Raw genomic sequence first — 26,946 nt, forward strand, 5'->3', positions numbered from 1 at the left:
CTAACTTAATTTCTTCTTCAAAAAGAAATCCTAAGATTTTATTTGAAACTATTACTGTAATAACATTGTTTGACCGCTGCTCTCCACATTACCACGTGTCTCCACACATGATTGTAACAAGATTCTTCCCTTCTTTGTTGTCGAGGTTATGGCTATTAGGTCCAGTATTCATCCTGGGACTTGCCCTCCATCTCTAGCCCGTCTCTGTCTCACTACATGCCTTCATCTCATCTCACATTGACTACTCTAACGGTCTTTTCTCCTCACTCAGTAAGTCTCTGCTCTGGATGGTCTTCAGTAAATCCAGAATGCTGCAGCAAAGCTACTCACTCACATTATGCCTGTGCTTAAGTCTCTAAACTGTAACAATCGTCTTGGGCCGTGCTAAGCACTAAATAGCCTCGGGAAGGAACTTGTTTTGGTGGAACGTGTACCTTCAAAAGTAGTTTTAGTCGTGCAACAGAAAACTCCGATTGGACAGATAGTCTAGCTAGCTGTCTGGATTTACCCTGCAGAGATCTGAGGAGCAGTTAACCATAGTCCTCATAAATCCACCAGAGGTTAGAATGCCAACACAAAGAAAGAGGAAGGGGATGGACATCTGGCCGAAAAGAGTGACATCCGGCAAAATTTCCGGCGGCACAGGAGCAATCCTGGAAGTGGAACATCGTGGATATAACCAAAGTTATAACGAAATAACGAAAACTAGGTGGGAAAAAACATTGTCGTTAACTGAAATAAAAATAAAAACGAGGCATTACAAAATAACGATAACCAAACTAAAACTGTAATGTCTGTTTGCAAAACTAACTAAAATAAAATAAAATTACCGAGTAAATGTCCTTAGTTTTCGTCTTTGTCGAATTTGACGAATTTTGACGAATTTGAAAGTAGCCTACATTTGAGAAGCGTGCACAAGGAGGCTAACCTAGCTTAACAAGGTAAAAGAGAACACAAAGCCCCCTTTCCCAGAAACAGAAGCTAACCCCGGTAACGTTACGGGCATGGATGTATGGATACAGGGCCAGGCAGCATGACAGAGACAACAGCAGGACAGAGAACACTACAGGAGGGCTTTCACAGGCGACCTGTTAGCTGCTGGTTAGTAAATACCCAGGAACACCAAAGGCGGGAGGAAGTGTGGGTTAATATGTGTATTAATACTGGGACGTCTACAAACTGTGTGAGTCGATCGACTTCAAAAAGTTTGCCACTTTACTCGAACCAAAGTTCAAAGCACCTGTTCATGTCTTCTTTAGTTTGTTGGCTATTTAGGTTTTTTCCTGGAACACATCACTTACACATTTTGCACTTAATGCAGCGTCTTGTGTAGACTGTTTACATATTTATGACCATATGTAGGCTACATTTTATGTACATTGTGAATACATATTTCTAAAATTGTATGATGTTTTTGTTGAGTTATTATTACACAATACTTTTTCTGACCTTTTTGAATCCCCCAACAAATAACCCATATTACAAAACAAGACTAAAACTAAGACTAAAACTAATAAAAACTAAACTAAAACTAAGCATTTTCAAAAAATCGAAACTAAACTAAACTGAAACCGCTTTAAAAACTAATTTAAAACTAACCTGAATTTGAAATCAAAAAGTCAAAACGAAATAAAAATAAAAAACTAATGAAAAATGCAAAACTATAATAACCTTGATATAGACTAATAGCACCTAAACTATATAATCCTCTGTCTCCTCCGTTACGCTCTGCTGTTTCTCTGGATCTTTTAAAAATTAGATAAAGACACACGTTTAGACAGGCATTTGGTTAGCGCCTTGTTTGTAATATTGATTTATATTTATAATATTGTTTCTTTATTATCTATTGTGTTCTCGTGTATGTTGTTTTATGCCCTTGTAAAGCGCTTTGTGATTTCTGTCTGTGAAATGCACTCCACAAATACATTTTTACTTACTTTTACTTTAGACTGACTGAGGCTCTGTTGTCTCTGATTAGCTGTTTGTGCTGTGGGGGTGGTGGGAGGCTTAGAGGGGGTTGGCCCCCCCCCCGGGACCACCGGCCACCATCTGCTGGTAAGGTAACACCAGCGGCGGGGGCCAAGTGTCCAGCTGGGGGGGACACTGGAGAGGACAGAAAGCCATTACACTTCATCAATAAAAGCCTGCACTCTTCCAGCTGTGTGATTCAAAGGATAATTGAAAAGTAAATTACTGCTTGGGTTTATTATATATTTTTTATCTTAAGTTATCAGATTAATTAGAGTGTAAACGCTCAAAAAGGTCAAAAGAGATTAATAAATGAGTGATTTGTGGAGAATTTGGTCTGGCAAAAATTGTTCCAATTTATTCATTCCACTTCTACAACCGGTGTCAGCTGTTGAAAGCTGATAGAGCTGATCATTTGGGCTGATATTTAACTGAGAAAAATCTCTAAAAGTCTCTAAAACCACTTTACACATTGCTCACAGTTAATATTTGCTTTGTTTGTGTGAGTGTTAGAAAAGGCGCTATCTGCATCTTTCTGGGGAATTCATTGCTGCAGATGTGACTAAAAGGGTTTTAGCCACTATAAATCAGCATTGTGTAAACCAAGTATCTGAACAGAAATGAATGTGCGGCTTATTCCCTGGAGATAATAAAGGTGCATGGTGTAAAACCCAAGGTAAATCAGTATACACAAACTCTCTGTCTCTTGGTGCTTAGCAGTGTGTTTATCATACCTTAGGGTTGGTATGTTTATGCCCTTTATATTCATGTTAAATGTATTTTGATATATAGGATATTTGCATAACTTTATTATTTGCACATAGACAACAGTGTATGTGTGATACTCTGTTATGACTTTAATTCATTGTAATACCACATCACGGTTTAGGTAGTCTATATCGACAATTTTCCACTTCCAGGATTGCTCCGGTGCCACTGGAAATTCTGCTGGATGTCCCTCATTTATGGCTGGGTGTCCGTCCCCTTCCTCTTTCTTTGTGTTGGCGTTCTAACCTCTGGTGGATTTGTGAGGACTATGGTTAACTGCTCCTCAGATCTCTGCAGGGTAAATCCAGACAGCTAGCTAGACTATCTGTCCAATCGGAGTTTTCTGTTGCACGACTAAAACTACTTTTGAACGTACATGTTCCACCAAAACAAGTTCCTTATCGAGACTATTTAGCAGAGGCACCGTGGCTCCGTCCGGAGCTTAGCGCCGCCCAGGACGATTGTGATTGGTTTAAAGAAATGCCAATAAACCAGAGCATGTTTTTCTCCCATCCCAGAATGCTGTGTGGACTAGCCAGACCTTCCTCCGCAGCGCTGTAGAGGAAGGTCCATTTACCTCGGAACTCAGAAACCGGAGCTGGGAATGACGTCACTCCTGAGTTGATTTTTCATTGTGGGTTAGCTCTAGCTAGGTTAGCCACTGTTAGCAATGCCAGTTGATAACAAGACATTAGGCTGTTTTTTGTGCATACAAACAGCGTAGCAACATGTCCACAGATAGAAGATGAACAGGACTGTATGTACGACTGATTCAGTGAGACACAAATAAGACAGAAGTGCCTATAACTGTATGCTGCTACAGCTTTCACTGCTGTTGATGCACAGAGCAGCCATGTTGGATTTTGAGCTCGGAGTACTTGGTGTTTGTCCGACTGGCTACTTAGCAACTGTGTGGAGGAGGGGTCGGGGTGAAGCACGGTCACGTAAGGCTTGTGTCATGTGGATGCACTGACAGTTTTGTTGTCATTACTTTGAATTCCTCATGGGAGAGACAGAAACTACGCACTATAGCTTTATGGTTTTCTTTCAGTTTAGCGCCCCCTTACCTGTGCAGGTGGTACTGTCCAGTTAGGTGAGGCTGAGGGATTAAAAGTGCCTTCAGAAGAAGGGCAAGAGAGAAAGGACTTGGAAGCTTGCTGTGAGGATGCCGTTTTGTTTGTTTGATGTTATTTTGCCTTAGTTTAATTTAGTTTTTGTATTTCTTTGGGTTCTGTTTGTCATGACATCTGGAAAAAATTAAATATATCGTGGCCACAATCTACTAACGTGTTGCCACTAAAAACTAATTTGTTTTGTTTGTACAAAATAGACTTAGCCTTACTATAATGTGGGCATGTTCTGGATATTTTGGCCTACTTCCCATTAAGCACATTGCCTCAACGTGTGCTTATTGGCGATATAATCAAATCAAATCAAAAGAGAAAATGCAAATAACACATTAATATTAGAAATGATAGACATTTTAGTGCTCTTAGCACAAGTTGTCTGAGAAAACCTGCAGCTTCCTAATGTGGGACAGTCTATTATAAAAGGCCAACATCACCTTGATTCATGTAGAATAGTAAAAAAAAGTTAGTTAGGTCTATAGCAGACGTCTGGACGATGTATAAATATGAATATATGTTACACTTCTTAGAATGAAGGGACGTTCACTCTGGAGCAACACATTTATTTCTGTAAAACCGATAATACAGTTCACACTTAAACTCGTTCATCATGTACGGACGATTACTTCTACTGCCAATGCACATTACAGTTACCTTGTACTCCTATACACCATAACCCAGTACCACATACTAGTGCACCTGCCCAAATTAATGGAAACTCATACACAATGCCATAGAAGCACATTCATCTCTGTACCACTTTTCATCCTCTTTTCAAAGATTTCCTATTTAAATACTGATGGTAAGTGCTCTCACAGGGTTTACAGGTAAGTAACAGTAAGTAACATTGGCTGTAGAGTACGCCTTTAGCGTCTAATTACTCTCTTTTGAAACACAAATATGCAAGTAATGAAAAATAAACTTAGATTACATGAAAAACACCAGGAAAAATAACAAGTATCTTAATCTTACTCCAGTCTTTACTTGTATGAACTAAACTTATCACTGTTCCTAAATCCCAACGATTTATGTTTACGAGCTGACTTAAGGTGTTTTAAATCACAAATTCAGGCACTGTTATTTCCTCATTGCTCAAACACAAACTTCAATAAAACACATTTAAACATACAAGACTTGTGCAAACTCATTACCAAATTATCAGAAATGATCCTTTAAACAATATGACTTGACCATGATAGCACAGGCTACAGCATTAGCATATCAGCTGTAGTTAGCGTGGGTATGTCGACTCACTCATTTACACTAGCTTGCTCGACCTTTCACACATTTTTATCTGATTTCTACCACATTCTTGGAACCAATGCCTTGAGATAACATGAAAAGATAACATGAAAATACACTGTATAATTAGTGTAAGCACACTAGCAACGATTAGCTTTATAATGCTGCATCACTATTAGCTCTACATCCTGCTTGACGCTGCTGCACTACAAACTACTCTATTTACTACTATCTTGCTAGCACCAATATATTTCACAATTTATACACATATATACTGCCCCATGTTACACGGTACACCCGCTTCACTTACAAAGAAGGCAACTCTTGCTGTACCTAGCTAGCGCTGCTATCCTCATGGGCACCCGCCATTCTGTTCAGGCGAAGCAACACACACCCAACCCGTTCTCACTCCGAACTTGTAAAATAAGGACGTTTGGACAGTGGCTGTCAGCGTCTGATGCAACGAAAAAGGCGTCTTTCAGCGTGTTTGTGTAATGCACCGGGGAGAGCAGCAGTTAGAGAGGATTTAGAGAGTAGAATGCAAGGGCGAATTTCCGCATACGGAGGTTGGTTGGGGTGGTGGCTGGGTCAAACACAGGACTTTCACCAAGGAGCGTGGGGTTTGCGTCCCGCTCGTCACAGAACCGTACGCCCACCCACAACCCTTTCCCTCAACCCAACTGTCCCGTTCTTCCCGCGTGTAACGGAACTGTATGCCCACCCACGACCCTTTCCTAAACCCAACTGTCCCGTAGTTCCCGCGTGTCACGGAACCGTAAGCCCAACCATAACATTTTCCTTAACATAACTGCGTCAAAAGGCACGGCAATAGTCCCGACCAAGCACATTTACTTAAAACGCTAAAGGTGACTTTTAGCGTCAATAAGAACGACAAAGGCACCGGACCAAGCGTCCAGATTTTACGAGATGGGTGTGAGAACCTGTTGTTCCACCACGGTCAATTTCAATGTCTCAGAAGGTCACAGTCACACACTAATGGTGCTTACCCACTGCTAGTACCAGCTCTACTCGGCTCGGCTCGTCCTCCTTTTTCCGTTGCAGATTGAGTACCGCCTCATGCGTGAGGCGAGCTTTACTGGTCGTCATAGCGACGCCGCAGGAAACTGCCGTGACCTAACGCGACACACACACAGAACGTCGAAGTTGTGTTGTTTGTGATTCTCGGCATGTGGCTGTTGCCACAGCTAGAAGCTGGAAGCAGCAATAAAAACTCCGCTGGCTAATCTATTTAAAAACGGCGGGTTTGTTCAGGACACCCACGTCTGTCGCTAGCAATGATGAAGCAGTGATTAGTGACGATTCTCTCTGACCAATCAGTAGTCTGCATGTTTTCATGTCACCTTTTGGTATCGAGGTGATACTAACAAAAGTACCTGTTGGCAGGTACCAGGGACTTTTTTTCATAATGGAAAACCAAAAAAGACGAGCAGAGTCGAGGCGAGTTGGGCAGGTACCATGTAATGGAACAACGCCATAAGGCTCTACAAACTCATACTACTGTTATTTAACACCAGAGTTTAGTTTGTGGTCAACTTACCTGTAAAACAGATAGATAATACAGTTCAGGTCAGGATCGCTCTCTGTAGCGTACACACTTAAACTCGTTCATCACTTACTGACAATTACTTCTACTGCCAACGTCAACTACTGATGCGCAGTGTATTGTAAAGCCTAGAGCGCGCTCTGCTGACTATGCTGAGCTTAGCAGGAACAACCTCACCCATTCGAACACATTTACTCAGAATGTGACAGACACTGATAAAGATAAGTGATGAAGTAGTTTTAACTCCTTAGCTTCTACGCAAATTTGCTGTCTTGTAAGACACACCTTGCCACATATAGCATCTACAGGACGTATAGCAGACGTCTGAACAATGTATAAATATGAGTTTAGCATCTACAGGACGTATAGCAGATGTCTGAATGATGTTTAGGCCTACTGTAAATATCAGCATGACTTTGATAATTCAAGTCGTGGAAAGCGCGGCTACACGTCGCTGAAACGCCGCAGAGCGATGTCTCGGGGACGTTGTTCCAGTGAGCAAACGATCCATATACAACATCCTCCCAACGCATTTTGATTACATCGCCAATAAGCCTACGTCGAGGCTTACTGGGAAGTAGGCCAAAATAGCCAGAACATGCCCACATTATAGTTACATTATAGGCTACGTCGTTGCCACAAAATACCATTTTGTGTAAACAAATTAGCATTTTGTGGCCACAAATTAGTGTATTGTGGAAACAATTTATTTTCTGTTTTTTCGGATGTCATGTCTGGGGTTCTGTACGTTTGTGCCCTTTGTTTGAGTATGTTTCTTTGTTGTTTTGTTAATAAACGCCACAGTTTCCAGCTTCCTGTCCGGCTTCTTAAAAATCTCTTTTTAAAAGTTCCGGGCACCCCAACACTTCATCGTGAATGATTTACAAGTTTGTATTGGGCTATGATCATCATTGCCTTTTTCCTTCATAGCAAAGTCATTAAATAACATTACAATGAAGTACAATGAATTAGAAAAAAGCAATTGTTTACTCCCATTCTGACAGCACCATATGCATCTTTGTTTTTCAATAGTAGGCCTATGTCTAATGTCGTAAATTGTTTCAATGCTATGACAGTAGCCTACATTAGGAACATAAAGTAGGGTATATTGTTTATTTGTGGCGCCCGTCCTTTTTGATAAAGGAGAGAGACAGGGGGTAGCCTACTGCTGTTCTCTCCCCCCCCCATCTCAGTAGTCGCTTCACCAACAAGGAAGCGCACAGTCAACGCTTTATGATCCGCGCGCACCGACGGACCGGCCCCCGTGCAGCTCTCTCTCTCTCTCTCTCTCTCTCTCTCTCTCTCTCTCTCTCTCTCTCTCTCGCTCTCTCTATTTCTCCGTATTCATAATCCGGTACCGGCTCTGCTGTGGTTAGATGTAGCCAGTAACCGGAGCTCACAGTGGGAGACTCTGTTGTCGCCGTTGCGCCATGGAGGACTGTTGTTCCCCGGAAAGCGAGAGGATGGAAGCGTGGCTGGACGACCACTTGGAGTTCACCCACTCCTACTTTACCAGAAAGGCGTCAAGGTATAAGGTGGGGGGGGGATTTATTTTGTTTCTGTTCAGCCGGGTGAATGTGATTGTAGTTTCCAGTGGGAATCCAAACCCCTCACTTTGCTTTTGTGTGCAGCCCCACAGCCAATCAGAAACAGTTTAAGTTCCTCTGTTAGTCCAAATTGTTTTGTTAGTAATCACTTTACCTCTGTATTAAAGACAGGAGAGCTATATGACCCTGCCCTGATCATATCTAACAGGAAACCTCCTCTCACAAGGGATTGTGGGTCTTTCAGGTGCATTGTGTCCCTGCTCAGGTAGGGTACCTGCACAGCTGCTGGAATGCACTCTGCTGGATTCACTGAGCGTCTCTCTCCACTGCCAGTTCCTCTCACAGCTCAGCTCCTTTTCATTTCACCATTCACTTCACAATCAGTAACAGCTCTGAGAGTTGCACAGGGCCCTTAAATGATTAACTTTTACTGCTGCCAATTATTCTGTTTAATTCTCAGCGTGTACTGTTGTATACTAGGTCCTTGGTGATAATTATACAAGCCGTCCACATAGGTGCCTTGAATTAAATTACTTTTTTTCCTGTGGCAGCCTCATTTGAGACCCCAGAGAGCGTGACTCAGAGCAAATTAGCCATCTAATTTGTTACGCAAACACAGATTCTAAATCAGCCTTTCTCAGGCAGTAGCAGCTTTACTGTATAAGGTGTTTTTTTGGTTTTTTTTTTGCAGTAAGCATATATGTGAATTTCATCAGCCTGGCACTTCATCTGAATCGGTCACATCGGAACATTGCTCTGTGTTTGTTGGTTTGTCTCTTTCTGACTGCATTACAAAAAACAAAACAAGAAAGTGTATCACTGCGAGAGATTTGCACACATCAGCCTTTGTGGTTGAGAGGCATTTCTTCGAGAAGTATTGATTCAGCCACACCTCCCCTGGATACATTAGGGTCGGCTCTGTGGGGAGGCAGGCAGCTCGAAAGCTCTGACACACTGCAGTCAGATAACAGCCAACAGCCACAACCATTCTATGTGGCTTTCCAAGTTTTATTTGCCTGGCTCGGGGCCCAAGGAACCATGGTTATTTTCTTCCCTTACACTCAGGTGAACAGTTCCTCTGGCTGCTGTGAAAGAAGAATTACTCACATGAGCCTTAGCGTGTTTGAAACCTAGAGCCGAAGCAGAGAAGAGCATGCTTGAACACGTGTGTGTGTGTGTTTGTGTGTGTGTGTGTGTGTGTGTGTGTGTGTGTGTGCGTGTTTGCATTGTTGAAGTTGATTGGGCAAGCAATGAAAAACGAACTAGAGTTTGGGCCACATGAACTGCTGCTGTGCAGACTGTGGTTAGAGTTTTGCACGTTACTCCAGTTGTGCCGTCTGTCATTTAGCAATCGAAAAAAACTGTAATATATTGGCTCATCCAGCCACCACTTGCTATTCATGTCTTCTCCACCTAATCCTTTCCTCTGAAGAAACAGATGTGTTTTTGCCTTACTTGTTCTGCACATTTTATGCCTTTAAGGATGTTACTAAATCACCACAGAACAGTAAGCTGTAAGCAATATTGACAGCAAGAATATAGTGAATGTGGGCACTGATAACACATTTTTGTAGATGAATTATAATAGAGCATGGATAACAGAAAGTGAATGCAGGCGTAGTGGATATCATGTGATGAACTGTTTCATTTAGCCTGTGCACACTGCGGTGTCTAATGTGGACATTTGCTGAAACAAATCTAATGTGAGCGTGTGAGCACGTGTGTGTGTATGAGCGTACGTGTGTGTTTGTGTGTGTGTGTGTGTGTCAAATTTGGATTTCTTCAAACCAATCACAACCGTCCTGGGCCCCAGATGCAGTGACGGAGCCCTTGCAAAATAGATAGCGGAGATAACAGAAGGGGAGGGACAGATGTCAGGTTTTATTCCAGCACTGTACATCTGCTGAACCGGACTAGGTCTGGTGTGACCCGTAGCTTATGGTGGCTTTTGTTAGCAAAACTTAAGATAGATATTGCAGTGTGACTGACATTAGTGTTTGTAGTAGCCTTGCATTGCCAACTCTATCTCCACAGCGCTGTCGAGTAAGGTCTGGCTACACCCCAGATGCATTCTGGGATAGGAGAAAAAAACACTCTGAGTTGTTTTCATTTCTTTAAACCAATGACAGTGGTCTTGGGCAGCGCTAAGCTCCGGACGCAGCAACGGTGGCTCTGCAGAATAGTCTCAGGAAGGAACTTGTTTCAGTGGAACATTTGCACCTCGCAAAGAAAATGCCACATACAATATTGAATAAAATGACGTTAACTGTTGACACAATACAGTAACGTGTGCTATTTAAATTAGCTGATACATGGTTAAACATCATTGGCTCTTACCAGTGTATCGTTGTGTGTACTTCGTCCACAGCAATCCCACCAATCAGTCCCAAAATGTCCCAGTTAGAGAGGAAATGCTGTAAACATATATTTCCTCTGTGTATTTGCTTTTTTGTGCTCATTGCAGCATAAATTAGCTACTCAAATGGTTTTGGATAGACGCATGTTTTGTTTTGGTACAGGAACATACAGGGATTTGGGGGTTTGATTAGCAATACAACTGTCAACAGTGTTGGGCAAGTTAGCTCCAAAATATACATACATATATGCTAGTTACTGTCATTTAAGAGTAATTAGTTATATTACAATATTACTGTCTCCGCTTTAACCCAAATAACAGCAGAAGTAGGCCCATGACTTGACATGTAGCTAGCCTGTGACTTTCACCATGGGATCAACAAAGTCTCATCTTTATCCAATTTAATTATAATTCATCATAATATTTAGTATTATTAATCTGACTCTGCAAAGTATAAAGTAGAAGAATATGGAGGTAAGTATGGTATAGTTACTTTCCACCGCTGATAAAATGTAATCCTAATATTTACGTGTAGCAATTCCCGACATGTTTATATCTGTCAGTTGCGCGGAGACACTGCTGTCTGCGCTGATGTACCGTTACCTGTTGGGACACAGATGTAGTCCGTACCGTTACCTGTTGAGACACAGATGTTGTCCGTACCGTTACCTGTTGGACACAGATGTTGTCCGTACCGTTACCTGTTGGGACACAGATGTTGTTCCTACGTTACCTGTCGGGACCTAGATGTTGTCCGTACCGATACCTGTTGGGACACAGCTGTTGTCCATACCGTTACCTGTTGGGATACAGATGTTGTTCCTACGTTACCTGTCGGGACATAGATGTTGTCCGTACCGATACCTGTTGGGACACAGCTGTTGTCCATACCGTTACCTGTTGGGATACAGATGTTGTTCCTACGTTACCTGTTGGGACATAGATGTTGTCCGTACCGATACCTGTTGGGACACAGCTGTTGTCCGTACCCTTACCTGTTGGAACACAGATGTTGACCTTGTTCAATGCAATGTAATAACTTCTGAAAATAATAATTGGAGTATGTCCATCCCGCAAATGTAGAATCAGTCTCAGCAGTCATCTCAAACATCAAATTCCAGCAACAGGAAATAACGGTACTCTTTTACTCAAAGATTGTTTTTCTCTGGTGCCAAAATGTTTCGCGGTGTTGGTGAATTCTTAAAAAAACTAACACCACTTAATTTCAGGTTAAAATACATTGTAACTCGCGTTACTGAGATTGTAACAGGTATAATATTACCAACATTTTATTAGTAATGCATTATGTTACTGCGTAACAGGAAAAAGCAATACTGTAATTGCACTACTTTTGTAACGCGTTACTCCCAACACTACCTGTCAACAGTGTGTGGTCTTGTGTATTTACTTAATACTTTCCATATGTGCTCGCTTCCGACTGTCAGGAATGAAGGTCTGTGCATGTTTGCTTAAAAAGTTATTATGTAAGGAGTGTAAAGTCTTAAATAATATGGTCTGTTCGTCTTTCAGGTGGTATTATCATTCCTGACACTTTAACCTACAGTAAATCTAAAAGAGACTCTGAAAGAGTTACTGTAGCAGCTGTACGGATACAGTACTTTCTTTTACAATATGGCAAAGTGTCTAATCCATTTTATTCTCTATTTCTGCAGGGAGATGGTGAATGCCTGGTTTGCTGAGCGCGTCCACTCCATCCAGACATCTGCCTCTAAAGAAAATCCTGCACAGCAGCGAGCCCACCAATCCTCCACAGACTCCAGCCCCCAATCTGCCTCCACTATCCTCCCACCTAACATCAGCCTCCTGGACAACCGCTGCCCGTCCCCAGTCCCCAGCCCAGCCCCTGGCACCCCAACTCGCAAAATCTCAGCATCCGAGTTTGACCGCCCACTCAGACCCATCGTGGTTAAAGACTCTGAGGGCTCTCTGACGTTTCTGAGCGACGCTGACCGTGAAAGTGTCCCTCTGCGGGGCTCAGTGATGGGTGACGGTAGTGTTGGTGGGGGAGGTAATGGAGGTGGATGCAGCGGGGCAGGCAGTGGCAGCGGGGGGGACCGCTGCGCCAGGCTGCTGGAGCTGGTGAAGGACGTGTCAAGTCATCTGGATGTGACAGCACTCTGCCACAAGATCTTTCTCCACATCAATGAGCTGATTGCTGCAGACCGCTACTCACTCTTCCTGGTAGGAATGCAAAGGGCTGTGACTCAAACTATCATTCTAACTGCTGGAGCACTGGGGTCAGCCACAGCAGCAGAAAGTAGGGCTGGGCAATATATCAATGTTATATTGACATCGATATATGAGGCTAGATATCATCTTAGACTTTGGATATTGTAATATCGTGATATGACACATGTTGTCTTTTCATGGTTACCAGACTTGCTAGCTGTTTTATTATTTGCCTTTACCCACTTAGTCATTGTATCCACATAATTGGTGATTATTTATCAACACTGTCGTATTTTCTGATAGCACCAAAAGTCAACCCTATAATATTGCCGCAGTATCGAAATCAATGTCTTTGTTCGAAAAAATATCCTGATATTTGATCTTCTCCATATCGCCCAGCTCTAGCAGGAAGTGAGCCATAGGCCTCTACAGTATATCTGGGTAATGGTGAAATATCTTTTTAAAAATTCATTCCAACCACCAACATGCTCACATCTCAGCTCTTACTCAAACTGCTAGTGTGAAAAGCTCCAGCTATTCAGATTCTACAGTCTTATAGATTTGTTACAAAACAGTCTTCCAGACCAATGTGTTAGTGTATGGGCAGAAAGATGTGTCATTAGGTAGTGAATTTGAATTAATCAACTTGAACACATGTTTAACTTGCATAACTGCATTGAAAAACTATCCAGCTTTGGGACCAAATGCAGAAGACCAGATGGCAGGTTGATAGAACTGAAAGCGAGCGTTAAAGCTGTAGTGCGTAGTTTCTGTCTCCCCCATGAGGAATTCTAAGTAATGACAACAAAACTGTCGGCACGTCCACGTTACAAGCCTTCCGTGATCGCGCCCCCCCTCCTCCATGCAGTTGCTGGCAACAACACATCTGACTTTTAACTCAGAATTCTGACTTTAAAGTCATAACTCAAATATATTTTTTCACATGTGGCCTTAATCCTCCTTAGATGAGAGCAGAGTTTGCGGGTCAGAAAACCAAAGCAGTTCAAAAGTTCAAAGAAACTAAAAAAGTTCCATGGAGCTGAGGAGAACTACAGAGTTGGGTGATATTGTCCTGTGGATTTGTCACTATGCGTGATGCCCTTTACATTACTCATAGTCATTTGATCCATTGTCAATATAAAAATATGGATTAGTGCAGCTTCAATTTACTTTGTACTACTTTTACGATGTCTTATTTCTTAGTTCTAGTTTCATTAGATTTGTTGTTGTGAATAGTACTATTCTGGATTATCAACTTATCTTACATGAGATAAGATTCTTTTTTTCTGGAGGGGAACACAATTATCTATTTTCTTGTTTTAAATCCCTTGTCTGAGCCAATCCTGTGTGTGTTTGGTCCCAGGTGGGCGAGGACAGCTCCAACAGGAAGTTCTTGGTCAGCCGTCTGTTTGACGTTGCGGAGGGATCCACGCTGGAGGAGTCCTCTAGTAGCTGCATTCGGCTGGAGTGGAACAAAGGCATTGTGGGACATGTAGCCGCCACGGGACAACCGCTCAATATCAGGAACGCTTACGAGGTTAGGATTTCACATGATTTTGTCTCTCTTTTTTAACTTTACAGGGTCAGCGTGGATACTGGGGAAGCCTGTAAAGTGATGGTTTTCCATCTGTTTTCTGTGTGTGTGGAACCAGGCCTCTGTTTGCTTTAGGCTTCCTTTGATGGTTCCTTCTGACAGAGCAAAGACTTTGGGGGGGGGGGTCAAAGAAGGGCAAGTAGGTCCTCTGGAGGATTAATCTTCATCTTCACCACACACACACACACACACACACACACACACACACACACACACACACACACACACACACACACACACAGAGTTTCCGTGTACTAACCTTATGTGTGATCACGTTTCTACTCAATATCACTTTCCCACTTAAATCAATGATCAAACTGACCTGACTTTGAAATCACTCACCAATGTTATGGGTTATACCCTGTAGGAGCCATTACTATGTGTTGTTTATGGTCTCATTTATATTATTTATTGATTATTATATTGTGCACTTATATTGTATGTGGTGGGCGTGTTCATCGCAGCTTGAGCGGAAGTGATAAGATTATATTTGTGAGCCTGGGAGTGAACACTTTCTGTTGACCGCCGCACTAACGCACTTATTTCGACTCAAAAAGTAACTTTACATTTGGTAACTGCAGTACTAGTTGTATTTTACGTGTGGAGGAATAAATCATTGTAATACAACCTGCTTGGGTTGTCACAGTGTGTTTTAGTGATGGTCAAATGAAGCTCTTTATTTTCTGAGCTCACTAAATGGCGCTCTTGTTCAAAGAAAAAGGTTAAAGTGAAAAGGTTAAAAGTGTGTTTTCAACCCTTTGTTGAAGAGAGAGCCCCATCTAGTGGTCTCAGAAAAAAGAGAAAATGGTTCACGAAGCTTCATTTGGCCATCACTAGTGTGTTTATGCATCGCTCAGTGTTGAGTCCCTCGCAGCAGCACTTTGTTGGACTGCTTTCAGCGCGCATCTCTTTCTAGCGTTCTGATTGGTCGCGAAAAAAAAAAAAAAAAAAAAAAAAAAAAAACGCTGAAATAAAATGAAATCAATAGTCCCCGGTTTGTTGTGTCCACTGAGGGGAAGGGAAGCCCGTGAGAACCAGAGTCATGACTGCCCGGAGTGGCCTGTCACAGTCTGGTGAAGTTTTAAAATCATTTATTCCTAAAAGGGGGTCTGGCGTGGGTTAGCTTGTTAGTTTGTTAGCTTCTGAGTGGTCTTATTTAGATTTTTGTAGTTAAAACGTATGTTTATACCAATGGTTAACGGTTAAAAAGTTAGGGGGGTAGGGAAAGGGTATCCAACTGTCATACAGGGTTTGGCTTGTAAGGTTTAAAAGACCTTGTCTCAGCCTGTCTGTCCACTTTTCCCTGCCGTTTTTAGCTAGCATTGCTAGCTAGCGTGTTAGTTTGTTAGCTTCTGAGTGGTCTTATTTAGATTTTGTAGTTAAAACGTATGTTTATACCAATGGTTAACGGTTAAAAAGTTAGGGGTAGGGAAAGGGTGTCCAACTGTCATACATGGTGTGGTTTGTAGTGTTTTAAAAAGCAGTGTCTCAGCCTGTCTGTCTGCTTTTCCCTGCTGTTTTTGGCTAGCATTGCTAGCTATCTTGTTAGCTCGTTTTTTTGCTATTTTTCCTCCACAACACCCCTCTTCTCAACAATCAACGGTGCTTTTTCTTGAATTCTTTTGGGGAAAGCAAGAGGAAACGTCTTTCAAACATGTCTACACAGGGTAAGTAAATTAAAAAGCAAAATGTTATGTTAAGCCTATTCTAAGATATTTAATTCATTCATTCATGAATTAAAACGTTTTTGTGGCATATATGTTTATTTAGCTAGTCTGCATCATTAGGTCCTTATCCGTGTGTTTTTAGCTAACTTAATATATATTCTGATGTGTGCGTGTGAGTGTGTGTGTGTGTGTAACAATACTTTATGGGGGTGAGAGATGCAAGGCATTGTGGCTGTTTTAACTCATTTATATCAGTTTTGATACTAAAAGACCATGTTGTAGGGACATTTATTGGTTTCAATAGGTAATGTACAGTAGATTTAAGACGAAGCTACAGCTATAACATTATCTAAATGGTTGGTTTGTGACTAAACCTTTATCACAAGTTGCTTTAACACATAAGCTCTCGCCATATGATCCATTTTCATCATGATCAGGTTTAACAAATCTTAAGGTAGCCTAATGTAAAATGTTCACTTTTCTTTAGTGTTAACCTTATAAACTAATATGGGAGATAGTTTTACAGTTAGCTGACATAGTCTGTCCTTGTTATAGCGTTGACTTCCTACATTACCTTCTAACAGATGTATTCTCAGTAATGGGGCAATCTACTAGAAACAGGGTGCTTTTAAATCACCAAAATACTTGTGACAACCCCGTTTGGTGTGCTCCTCAATGCTTTTAGCATTGGGGGCTAACACTAATGTTACTTTACTTTATGACAAGTGTGTTCTGACTGACCGGTCACCTACGTTCTCTGTCAGTCATTTCTAACTAGCATGTTATGACAAGTGTGTTCTGACTGACCTGTCATCTCACGTTCTCTGTCAGTCATTTCTAACTAGCATGTTAGATCGCTAACTAACTGGCTTGTTAGCCGTCCATTGCCCTTCTATTTACTTCACTAAAACAATAAGATTGACATCCACTGAACCAGAGTGCTTATGTTATCAGTAGTCAGCTTGTTCTGGTTTCCTAACTGCGTCGCAAGTTATAGCAGCTTAGCTGGGAGCTTCACCCACCTAAAATTAATGTTCGTGCCCATGAGGTGGTCCTTTTTATAGTGTCAACTTCCTATATTACCATCTAACAGATGTGTTCACAGTAACGGGCCAATATGCTAGAAACAGGGTGCTTTTAAATCACTAAATTAGTTGTGACAGCCCCGTTTGGCCTACTTCTCAATTCCGTTAGCATCATTGCTGTTAACCGTAAACATCTTAGGTTAACTAATGTTGTATTTTGGTTTCGCCCTTGTAACTAGGGCTGAACGATTTTTGAAAATAATCTAATTGCGATTTTTTTTTCAAAAATATTGCGATTGCGATTCAATATATGTCCTTGTTTTTAAAATAGTACTTAAGCAATCGAAAAAAATAATAAGAAAAAAACAAACTGCTAACATACTGCTGTTTATACTGTTTAAACCTCTTGATTAAACAGATTCTTTTCTCAAAAACAGAAAATGCAAAGTCCCAAGGCTATCAGACGGCTTACAACACGCCACCCCTGAACCAGGTGATCAACTTACAAGAGGAGAAAAGTTGACATTTAATTGCCTTCCCCCCCCATACCCGGCCTGTAGATTATATAAGTGGGAAAGCAGTGGATGACTGTTTAACAGGCGGTCAATGGAGTGACCCCTTTCCAACATGTGGAGGTAAATCAATGCTTTTCTTTCCCCCTTGCCCTTTATCTAGATGTTTCTCACAGAGCACCGTAATCTCACAACGCATGATTTGCGATATTTAACATTTTACAAGTCATGTTTGTGATGTGCTATTTTTTCTTCTTCTAGTACACATTAATAATACTTACTGCTTCTGGTATCAACATTAATCCAACTTAAAGTTAAATAAAGTTTGAATTAACACATCTTTAAAGGGGTTTGAACAAGACCTGAACATTAAAACCTTCATGTATGTATAGTGTGTATTGCACAGCGACTGTATACGATTATTGGTTTTAGCTTTTTCTATGAAATAACTTTTATTTTTTTTGTGGGTGTGACTGGGTATGGGTGGTCACAAGCACACGGGTGCGTGAACAGCAAAGTAGCATTCAATCTTGTGTGACCTAATCTAAGTCTGGTATAGACCAGTTCTTCCCTTATGTTTAAACTCAGCGCAGTAACCATTTTCCAGGGCACATTCTTCAGTATTTTATGATAGCACATGATTACTTTCTTTTGTGCTAACCTTATAAACCAATATGGGGGATAGTTTTTTATTGTTAGCTGCCATCGTCTGTCATTGTTACAGTGTTGACTTCCTATATTACCTTCTAACAGATGTATTCTCAGTAATGGGGCATGTTTTGATGTGATTCTCCATGTTGACATGTTGACTGATTTGGGTATATGGAGAGAAATTAATTATATTTTCTTTTTATTCTAGCCTTATAAACCAATATGGTAGATAGTTATGTGTAAACATCCTAGGTTAACTAATATTCTATTAGTTCTCTACGCGAGTAACAGAAGTAAAAACAGTCAAGTACATTTACATTTTAGTGCTTATAAGGAATTGATACCTTTTTGGTATATTAGCACTTCACAGAGGAAAATCCCACCAATTACATGTGTAACGTGTTGTAGGACTGTTTATAAAATAAGAAGAAATTTGGTTTTCGGTTTTGTTGTGTTTTAGGATGTTGTATTTTAGACGGTGACATTCATGGTTTTTTCTTCTTTTTTTTTTAAACTGTATCCCTTTATGTTTTTAGGTCACCTTGTCATTCCTTCACCTCAGGTATGTTTATACAAGCACTGTCGCTGTTTAAACAAGGCATTAGCTGATGAGTTGCTAATGGCATGAATAGTTTGAAAGTTACCAACGCATAAAAATAAAAGTGGTTGTACTCTGAGGTAGCCAATACCTGGAGGGGGGGTTCAATTTTAATTTATTATTTATATTATTATTGATTGTGTTAAGATGTAAGTCTGTATCTAGTTTGTTTTTGACAAATAGATTACTTCTGATCGTAAGCTTATGCTATTTCGCAAATTCACTACCTGTTTGTTTACTTCTTGCTAGTTAAAAGTAATATTAGAACTGAATCCTTACTAAAACAGATCACTGTTCTAACATGTGTTTAACTATCTAGAGGGGACTGCTTTGTTTATAGTAGTTCTTCTTGAAATTACACCTACCAGGGACTTTTATTGTAAGATATTGATAACTCGTGTGAAACCATCAACACAGTCTATTTAGTAATGTATCATGACTGCAAATAATCAGCTCTTTACCTTGATTGCTGATTTCCTAGGTGTATGGGGCAATAGTAAAACCTAAAACTGTAATATAAGTGAAAGAACACAAGAAACTGGATTGTTTGTGTCAGTTTATGCGTCATGTTATGTTGTTCATCATAATTTAGTCTTCATTCCTTCATATAACATTAGTCTAAAAATGATGGAATCATATCAGTCTGTATAAAACATTGTAAGTACAATTTCACTCCTATAATAAAAACAGATCTAGAAATGATATGATCCTTAAATAGCAGTTGCAAAGCAAACTGAACAGAAAAAATAAGTATTTTCTTTTCTTTTCTTTCAGTTGGGGCTGAAGGGCTCGACCAATGCTGCATCATAGCAGCACAGTGTCTTATCACCAACCCATGAAAGCTAGAAGTCACGCTGCTGCTCTTCCATACTGCATCAGACACTATATTATTTTTTCTGTTTTGTTATATTAGTAGGCTACAGACAACACTAAAAAATCATTACTTAATCACAGTATATATTATTTCTGGTGTACACTGTTGACTTGAATCCTTGACTTGTCCTGCTACAGTAAATCCTACAGGCAAAGTGTACTGCTTCACAGGAGTATGAACCATATGCTTTTTAGGTTTTGTGTCAAATATTGTGCAGTTTGTTATGAATTACTCATGTGTTTTGACAAGGTAAAATAAATCCGTTAAACAACCTGCAAGTGTCCACTCTGGTCAATTTAATTGGACTGTTTTTGTATAAAGATTACAGAACATGAAAAACCTAACTGCCTTGATAAGGGTTTTTAATTTGTTGCAAATATGACCATGGCTTTAATAATCTCTTATTACTCTGAAAAACTACAATGATTTAAGAAATATCAGTGATGCTTATAAACATTTATTGAATTGATTGTATATGTGGGCAGACATTACAGACACCTATTCATGCAAGCAGAGAACACAATAGTTTGTTCTCTCTTTTATCAAATGAACGAAATAACGAAAACTAGGGGGGAAAAAACATTGTCGTTAACTGAAATCAAATTAAAAATGAGGCATGTATTGTGTAATAATAACTCAACAAAAACATCATACAATTTTAGAATTATGTATTCACAATGTATTCAACAATAACACCAGTACATAAAATGTAAACTACATATGGTCATAAATATGTAAACAGTCCACACAAGATGTCGCAGTAAGTGCAAAATGTGTAAGTGATGTGTTCCAGGAAAAAACCTAAATAGCCAACAAACTAAAGAAGACATGAACAGGTGCTTTCCCAGTATTAATACACATATTAACCCACACTTCCTCCCGCCTTTGGTGTTCCTGGGTATTTACTAACTAGCAGCTAACAGGTCGCCTGTGAAAGCCCTCCTGTAGTGTTCTCTGTCCTGCTGTTGTCTCTGTCATGCTGCCTGGCCCTGTATCCATACATCCATGCCCGTAACGTTACCGGGGTTAGCTTCTGTTTCTGGGAAAGGGGGCTTTACGTTCTCCTTTACCTTGTTAAGGTAAACTAGGTTAGCCTCCTAGCTTGTGTGCGCTTCTCAAATGCACTTTCAAATTCGTGCGGTTTTTCCCTGTAATAAATTGACCAGAAACAATAAGTATTTAATAGGCAATTAAATGTCAACTTTTCTCCTCTTGTAAGTTGATCACCTGGTTCAGGGGTGGCGTGTTGTAAGCCGTCTGATAGCCTTGGGACTTTGCATTTTCTGTTTTTAAGAAGAGAATCTGTTTAATGATGAGGTGTAAACAGTATAAACAGCAGTATGTTACAATTGCAGGTTTTTTTGTTTGTTTTTTTCTTATTTTTTTCGATTGCTTAAGTACTATTTTAAAAACAAGGAGTTTTTTCAAAATGCTACATATCATTAGCACAAACACACACCCAATTGTCAGAAAATGTCTTAATTCTGTTTGATGCACTGCTGTTGCTATCTAAAACACTTTTAGCAATTCTACTTCTCGTGATTATAGTACTGTAAATGAAGTACACAGAGTGCAAATATACAATAAGTTCCCTACATTATACAAGCACAATGCTGCAGACTGAGGAAAATATAATTAGTTTCTCTCCATATAGCCAAATCAGTCAACATGGAGAATCGCAACAAAACATGTCCCAGTTTTCATACAGCGACTACAGTAGTGTGCATAACCCTAACAAACATAAAATACTGTATCCAGTACAGGTTACAATTACAGTACACTAAATGTACATGTACTTGACTTCATGTTACTTCATCTGTTACTGTTTTTGGCATATGTTACAAGTAGGGCTGAACGATTAATTGCATTTGCAATAATATCGCGATATGTTAAGACGCAATTTCCTAATCGCAAAGGCTGCGATTTGGTCACGTGACTCGCAAGAGCAAATCAGTCTGCACCTGCAGAGAAAGCATCAACTTAGCATGCTAATGCTACGCCGTACCTTGAGCAGATTTCTGTCATTCAAACAACTCTGAGTTGAATCGCAATATTTAAAAACAAAAAATCGCAATTAGATTATTTTCAAAAATCGTTCAGCCCTAGTTACAAGGGCGAAACCAAAATACAACATTAGTTAACCTAAGATGTTTACGGTTAACAGCAATGATGCTAACGGAATTGAGAAGTAGGCCAAACGGGGCTGTCACAACTAATTTAGTGATTTAAAAGCACCCTGTTTCTAGCATATTGGCCCGTTACTGTGAACACATCTGTTAGATGGTAATATAGGAAGTTGACACTATAAAAAGGACCACCTTATGGGCACGAACATTAACTTTAGGTGGGTGAAGCTCCCAGCTAAGCTGCTATAACTTGCGACGCAGTTAGGAAACCAGAACAAGCTGACTACTGATAACATAAGCACTCTGGTTCAGTGGATGTCAATCTTATTGTTTTAGTGAAGTAAATAGAAGGGCAATGGACGGCTAACAAGCCAGTTAGTTAGCGATCTAACATGCTAGTTAGAAATGACTGACAGAGAACGTGAGGTGACCGGTCAGTCAGAACACACTTGTCATAAAGTAAAAGTAACATTAGTGTTAGCCCCCAATGCTAAAAGCATTGAGGAGCACACCAAACGGGGTTGTCACAAGTATTTTGGTGATTTAAAAGCACCCTGTTTCTAGTAGATTGCCCCATTACTGAGAATACATCTGTTAGAAGGTAATATAGGAAGTCGACGCTATAACAAGGACAGACTATGTCAGCTAACTGTAAAACTATCTCCCATATTAGTTTATAAGGTTAACACTAAAGAAAAGTGAACATTTTACATTAGGCTACCTTAAGATTTGTTAAACCTGATCATGATGAAAATGGATCATATGGCGAGAGCTTATGTGTTAAAGCAACTTGTGATAAAGGTTTAGTCACAAACCAACCATTTAGATAATGTTATAGCTGTAGCTTCGTCTTAAATCTACTGTACATTACCTATTGAAACCAATAAATGTCCCTACAACATGGTCTTTTAGTATCAAAACTGATATAAATGAGTTAAAACAGCCACAATGCCTTGCATCTCTCACCCCCATAAAGTATTGTTACACACACACACACACTCACACGCACACATCAGAATATATATTAAGTTAGCTAAAAACACACGGATAAGGACCTAATGATGCAGACTAGCTAGATAAACATATATGCCACAAAAAACATTTTTAATTCATGAATGAATGAATGAAATATCTTAGAATAGGCTTAACATAACATTTTGCTTTTTAATTTACTTACCCTGTGTAGACATGTTTGAAAGACGTTTCCTCTTGCTTTCCCCAAAAGAATTCAAGAAAAAGCACCGTTGATTGTTGAGAAGAGGAGTGTTGTGGAGGAAAAATATCGAAAAAATGAACTAACACGCTAGCTAGCAATGCTAGCTAAAAACGGCAGGGAAAAGTGGACAGACAGGCTGAGACACTGCTTTTTAAAACACTACAAACCACACCATGTATGACAGTTGGACACCCTTTCCCTACCCCTAACTTTTTAACCATTAACCATTGGTATAAACATACGTTTTAACTACAAAATCTAAATAAGACCACTCAGAAGCTAACAAACTAACACGCTAGCTAGCAATGCTAGCTAAAAACGGCAGGGAAAAGTGGACAGACAGGCTGAGACAAGGTCTTTTAAACCTTACAAGCCAAACCCTGTATGACAGTTGGATACCCTTTCCCTACCCCCCTAACTTTTTAACCGTTAACCATTGGTATAAACATACGTTTTAACTACAAAAATCTAAATAAGACCACTCAGAAGCTAACAAACTAACAAGCTAACCCACGCCAGACCCCCTTTTAGGAATAAATGATTTTAAAACTTCACCAGACTGTGACAGGCCACTCCGGGCAGTCATGACTCTGGTTCTCACGGGCTTCCCTTCCCCTCAGTGGACACAACAAACCGGGGACTATTGATTTCATTTTATTTCAGCGTTTTTTTTTTTTTTTTTAACCGCTCGACCAATCAGAACGCTAGAAAGAGATGCGCGCGCACCCCCTATCCCCCTGCCCCCCAATACTTGCATCTGATTTATTTGAAGATGGGATGGAAGGGACAAGAATGTACTGTATGTGGTGTATGCGCATGTGTGTGTGTGTGTGTGTGTGTGTGTGTGTGTGTGTGTGTGTGCCTTCCTCTGGAAGAGTTATGAGTGTCTTCAAAAAGAAACAGATGTGTGCATAACGTTTGTGTGTGTGTTTGGAAGAGAGAGAGAGAGAGAGAGAGAGAGAGAGAGCGAGAGAGAGAGAAGTATAGGGCTGTGATTTAATGCATGGCTTGTGTGTGTACTTGCATAAGTGACCTCATCTAAACTGTCAAATATGTCTTTCTCTACAATGAATTTCAATGTAAATGGCCTATACTCAGCAGAGAACACTGCCAAAGATCAATCAAGACTCAATCTACCATAGCCTTATAGATTTATAATATTTCAAACTAAATTTCTTTGGACAAAGGAATTTCACAGTTCCACTTTTCCAATGTAAATCAACTCAGTGAAAAATATTTAACGGTGCTATGACATGCTGCTTTTTGGATGCTTTTATATAGGCCTTAGTGGTCCCCTAATACTGTATCTGAAGTCTCTTTTATATAGGCCTTAGTGGTCCCCTAATACTGTATCTGAAGTCTCTTTTATATAGACCTTAGTGGTCCCCTAATACTGTATCTGAAGTCTCTTTTATATAGACCTTAGTGGTCCCCTAATACTGTATCTGAAGTCTCTTTATATAGACCTTAGTGGTCCCCTAATACTATATCTGAAGTCTATTTTATATAGACCTTAGTGGTCCCCTAATACTGTATCTGAAGTCTCTTTTATATATTTTCAGTCTTGGTGCAGAATTACAGCCACTAGAGCCAGTCCCACAATGAGCTTAAAGGTGCTTACACACCAACCAGACGGCTGACCGTCGGCGGAAAAGGCAGTCGGACTGATCAGTCGGGTCCCCGAGGTCCAAAAAAAGGTGGCCTTGACCAACTGCCATGCTTCGCTTGTTTTCAAACCATGATGTCTCTCTCTTTCTCATGGGCTGGTCAAATTCTGAGAAAGGGGAGGTAACCTTGCTCCTTATGATGTCATAAGGAGGAGATTCCAGATCGGCCCATCTGAGCTTTCATTTTCTCAAAGGCAGAGCAGGATACCCAGGGCTTGGTTTACATCTATCGCCATTTCTAGCCACTGGGGGGCCATAGGCAGGCTAGGGGAACTCACATTAATGTTAAAAAAACTCATAAAGTGAAATTTTCATGCCATGGGACCTTTAAGGGGTTTTCTGTTCAGTTTTTGAACTTGACTGTACAGAAGTGCACCAGTAGCAGTTACGGTGCATTCAGACCGAATAAAGCGATCCAGTGATTCGCTGCAGGGTGGTGCAGTGGGGGCCATCTGTGTGACGTCCTGTTGTGTCCTTTAACCCCCCAATGTAGCACAAGGAGACTTTATATTTCACTATTACTGTTTTCCGTCAGATGGTTTTTAGATCTCGGCGTTTCCGAGCGCACATGAAGGCAGCTCCATATCCCGGAGAAAGAGAGAAAGAAAAGAGACGGCGGGACTGAGGAAACAGTCAGCTGTTCCATAAACTCCCGGGCAGTTCAGAGCTTGTGTTTGGTGTTTTAAAACCTTCTTGTGGCAGAGATAGAAGCAGTGATGTTTCCTGTTTCCTGTATGGGACTCTCACACCGCACCAAAACACACCCACAAGTCTGATCCACGCTTACATGATTGGCCACCGCAGTGTGACGTGGGGTTGCATTTCTCCAAAAGTTGAGTCGGACTCAGCTTTTTGTCGCAGGCCTGCTGCCTTTGTTTTGCGTGTCCTCTCTGCCGCAAACCCCAACACAGCCTAAACACATTACACCCATTCAACATGGATGGAAAGAGCCGCGTGCAGGCTGTCTGAATGAGGCCTTGAGCTATACAGTACCGGCTTGGTGTTGAGAAATATCAGGAACTGAGGTTGATAGTCACCAAGAGATGCGCACATTAAAAGGTTGGTTCACCCAAATTGTGCTCTTTGGGTTATTCAGAGTAACAGGGACACAGCTTCTTAAAAGAGGTGTTACAGGGAATCTTTTTAATGTAATTTCTCAATGCTGTGAGCAGCTTAAATTAAATTCTGTTCACCTTCATTGTATTGGGGTAAAGGCAAAAATCTGAGACACAATTTCAGATTTTTACCACATTTTATCTCTTAGTAATTTTGCCATATTACACAATGCATTTTGCATTATACGTTGTTATACGTAGGACACATATTCAGTCATCTTTAATGATGCACTGGCCCCCCAATGTCAATCTGACAATTGTGATTTCCATTGGATCAAAAGTAATGTCACTTGGCAGCCTGTTCATAGGTGAAATCGCAGGGGGTGGGGGGCAGGACCCACCCCATCTGAGGGTTGTCCCCCACTAACAAAATATTAAAAAACAGCCTGTGTATTGTAAATAATGTAATAATATATCATTAAAATAATTGTATAAGTAGTAAAACAATACCAACGGGGCAAAAATTGCGTTTTAAGTTTAAAAACATCTTGAGCCCCCAGCCTTCTTCAGCCTCCCTTTTGTAGACTATTTTTTTACTTCAAGTAAACCCAATAATAATTATAATATAAGTTAAGGTAGTGAGTTTGTGATTATTTGGCTAAAGATTTTGATTTATTTCTAAATGAAATCTACCTTGCTCTTGATCTCTGACTTGCTGCACCTGTCACAACCACTAAGCTTTATGCACATTATTGCGTAATGACGTCACCAATATGCAAATGAGCGTATGACGTCATCTAGCTACTTTTAGTGACTTTTGGAGCAAGTGCTAGCTACTTTCATTGTAGCTAGCACACACAGGGTGGGAGCAACGCTATTCAGAGAGACAAAGTGGGTGGGAGAGAACAAAGTTTGAATCACTTCAGTGATGTTAGTTGTGGAACTCCAGTAAGGAGACAAGGCTATTTAATGCACTTCAACATCGGATGAAGTGATTCTTTTCTCTAATACAGATGATGCAGTGTCATTTTAATTCATTATAAAGTAGTCATGACAAAAAATGAAGATTTTTCCATGAATCATCTATGTTAGCGATTACAAAGTTAGCTTGTTTGGTAACTTGTTGGATAGGTAGCTAGCTAGCTTGCTAATTCCACCCAACACGCTTTCACTGGTTACAGAAAATGAGCCAGCTGGCT

At 40.4% G+C, this 26,946-nt stretch overlaps 1 protein-coding gene across 3 annotated transcripts in view; it reads left to right on the top strand.

Moving 5' to 3' along the window:
• pde5ab (phosphodiesterase 5A, cGMP-specific, b) overlaps positions 1-26,946 on the top strand; it is a 143,754-nt gene that overhangs the window by 30,109 nt on the left and 86,699 nt on the right. For 2 of the 3 annotated variants that reach the window (XM_078275916.1, XM_078275917.1), the window contains exons 1-3: positions 7,914-8,197; positions 12,246-12,774; positions 14,126-14,299. In XM_078275916.1, coding sequence (XP_078132042.1) covers positions 8,100-8,197; positions 12,246-12,774; positions 14,126-14,299 — 801 coding nt within the window. In that variant the 5' untranslated portion in view covers positions 7,914-8,099. Of the gene's footprint in view, positions 1-7,913; positions 8,198-12,245; positions 12,775-14,125; positions 14,300-26,946 lie in introns of those variants that run through there. The other variant, XM_078275918.1, reaches the window with a different exon arrangement.

Source organism: Sander vitreus, chromosome 19 (genome assembly GCF_031162955.1).
Source record: "Sander vitreus isolate 19-12246 chromosome 19, sanVit1, whole genome shotgun sequence".
NCBI lineage: Eukaryota > Metazoa > Chordata > Actinopteri > Perciformes > Percidae > Sander > Sander vitreus.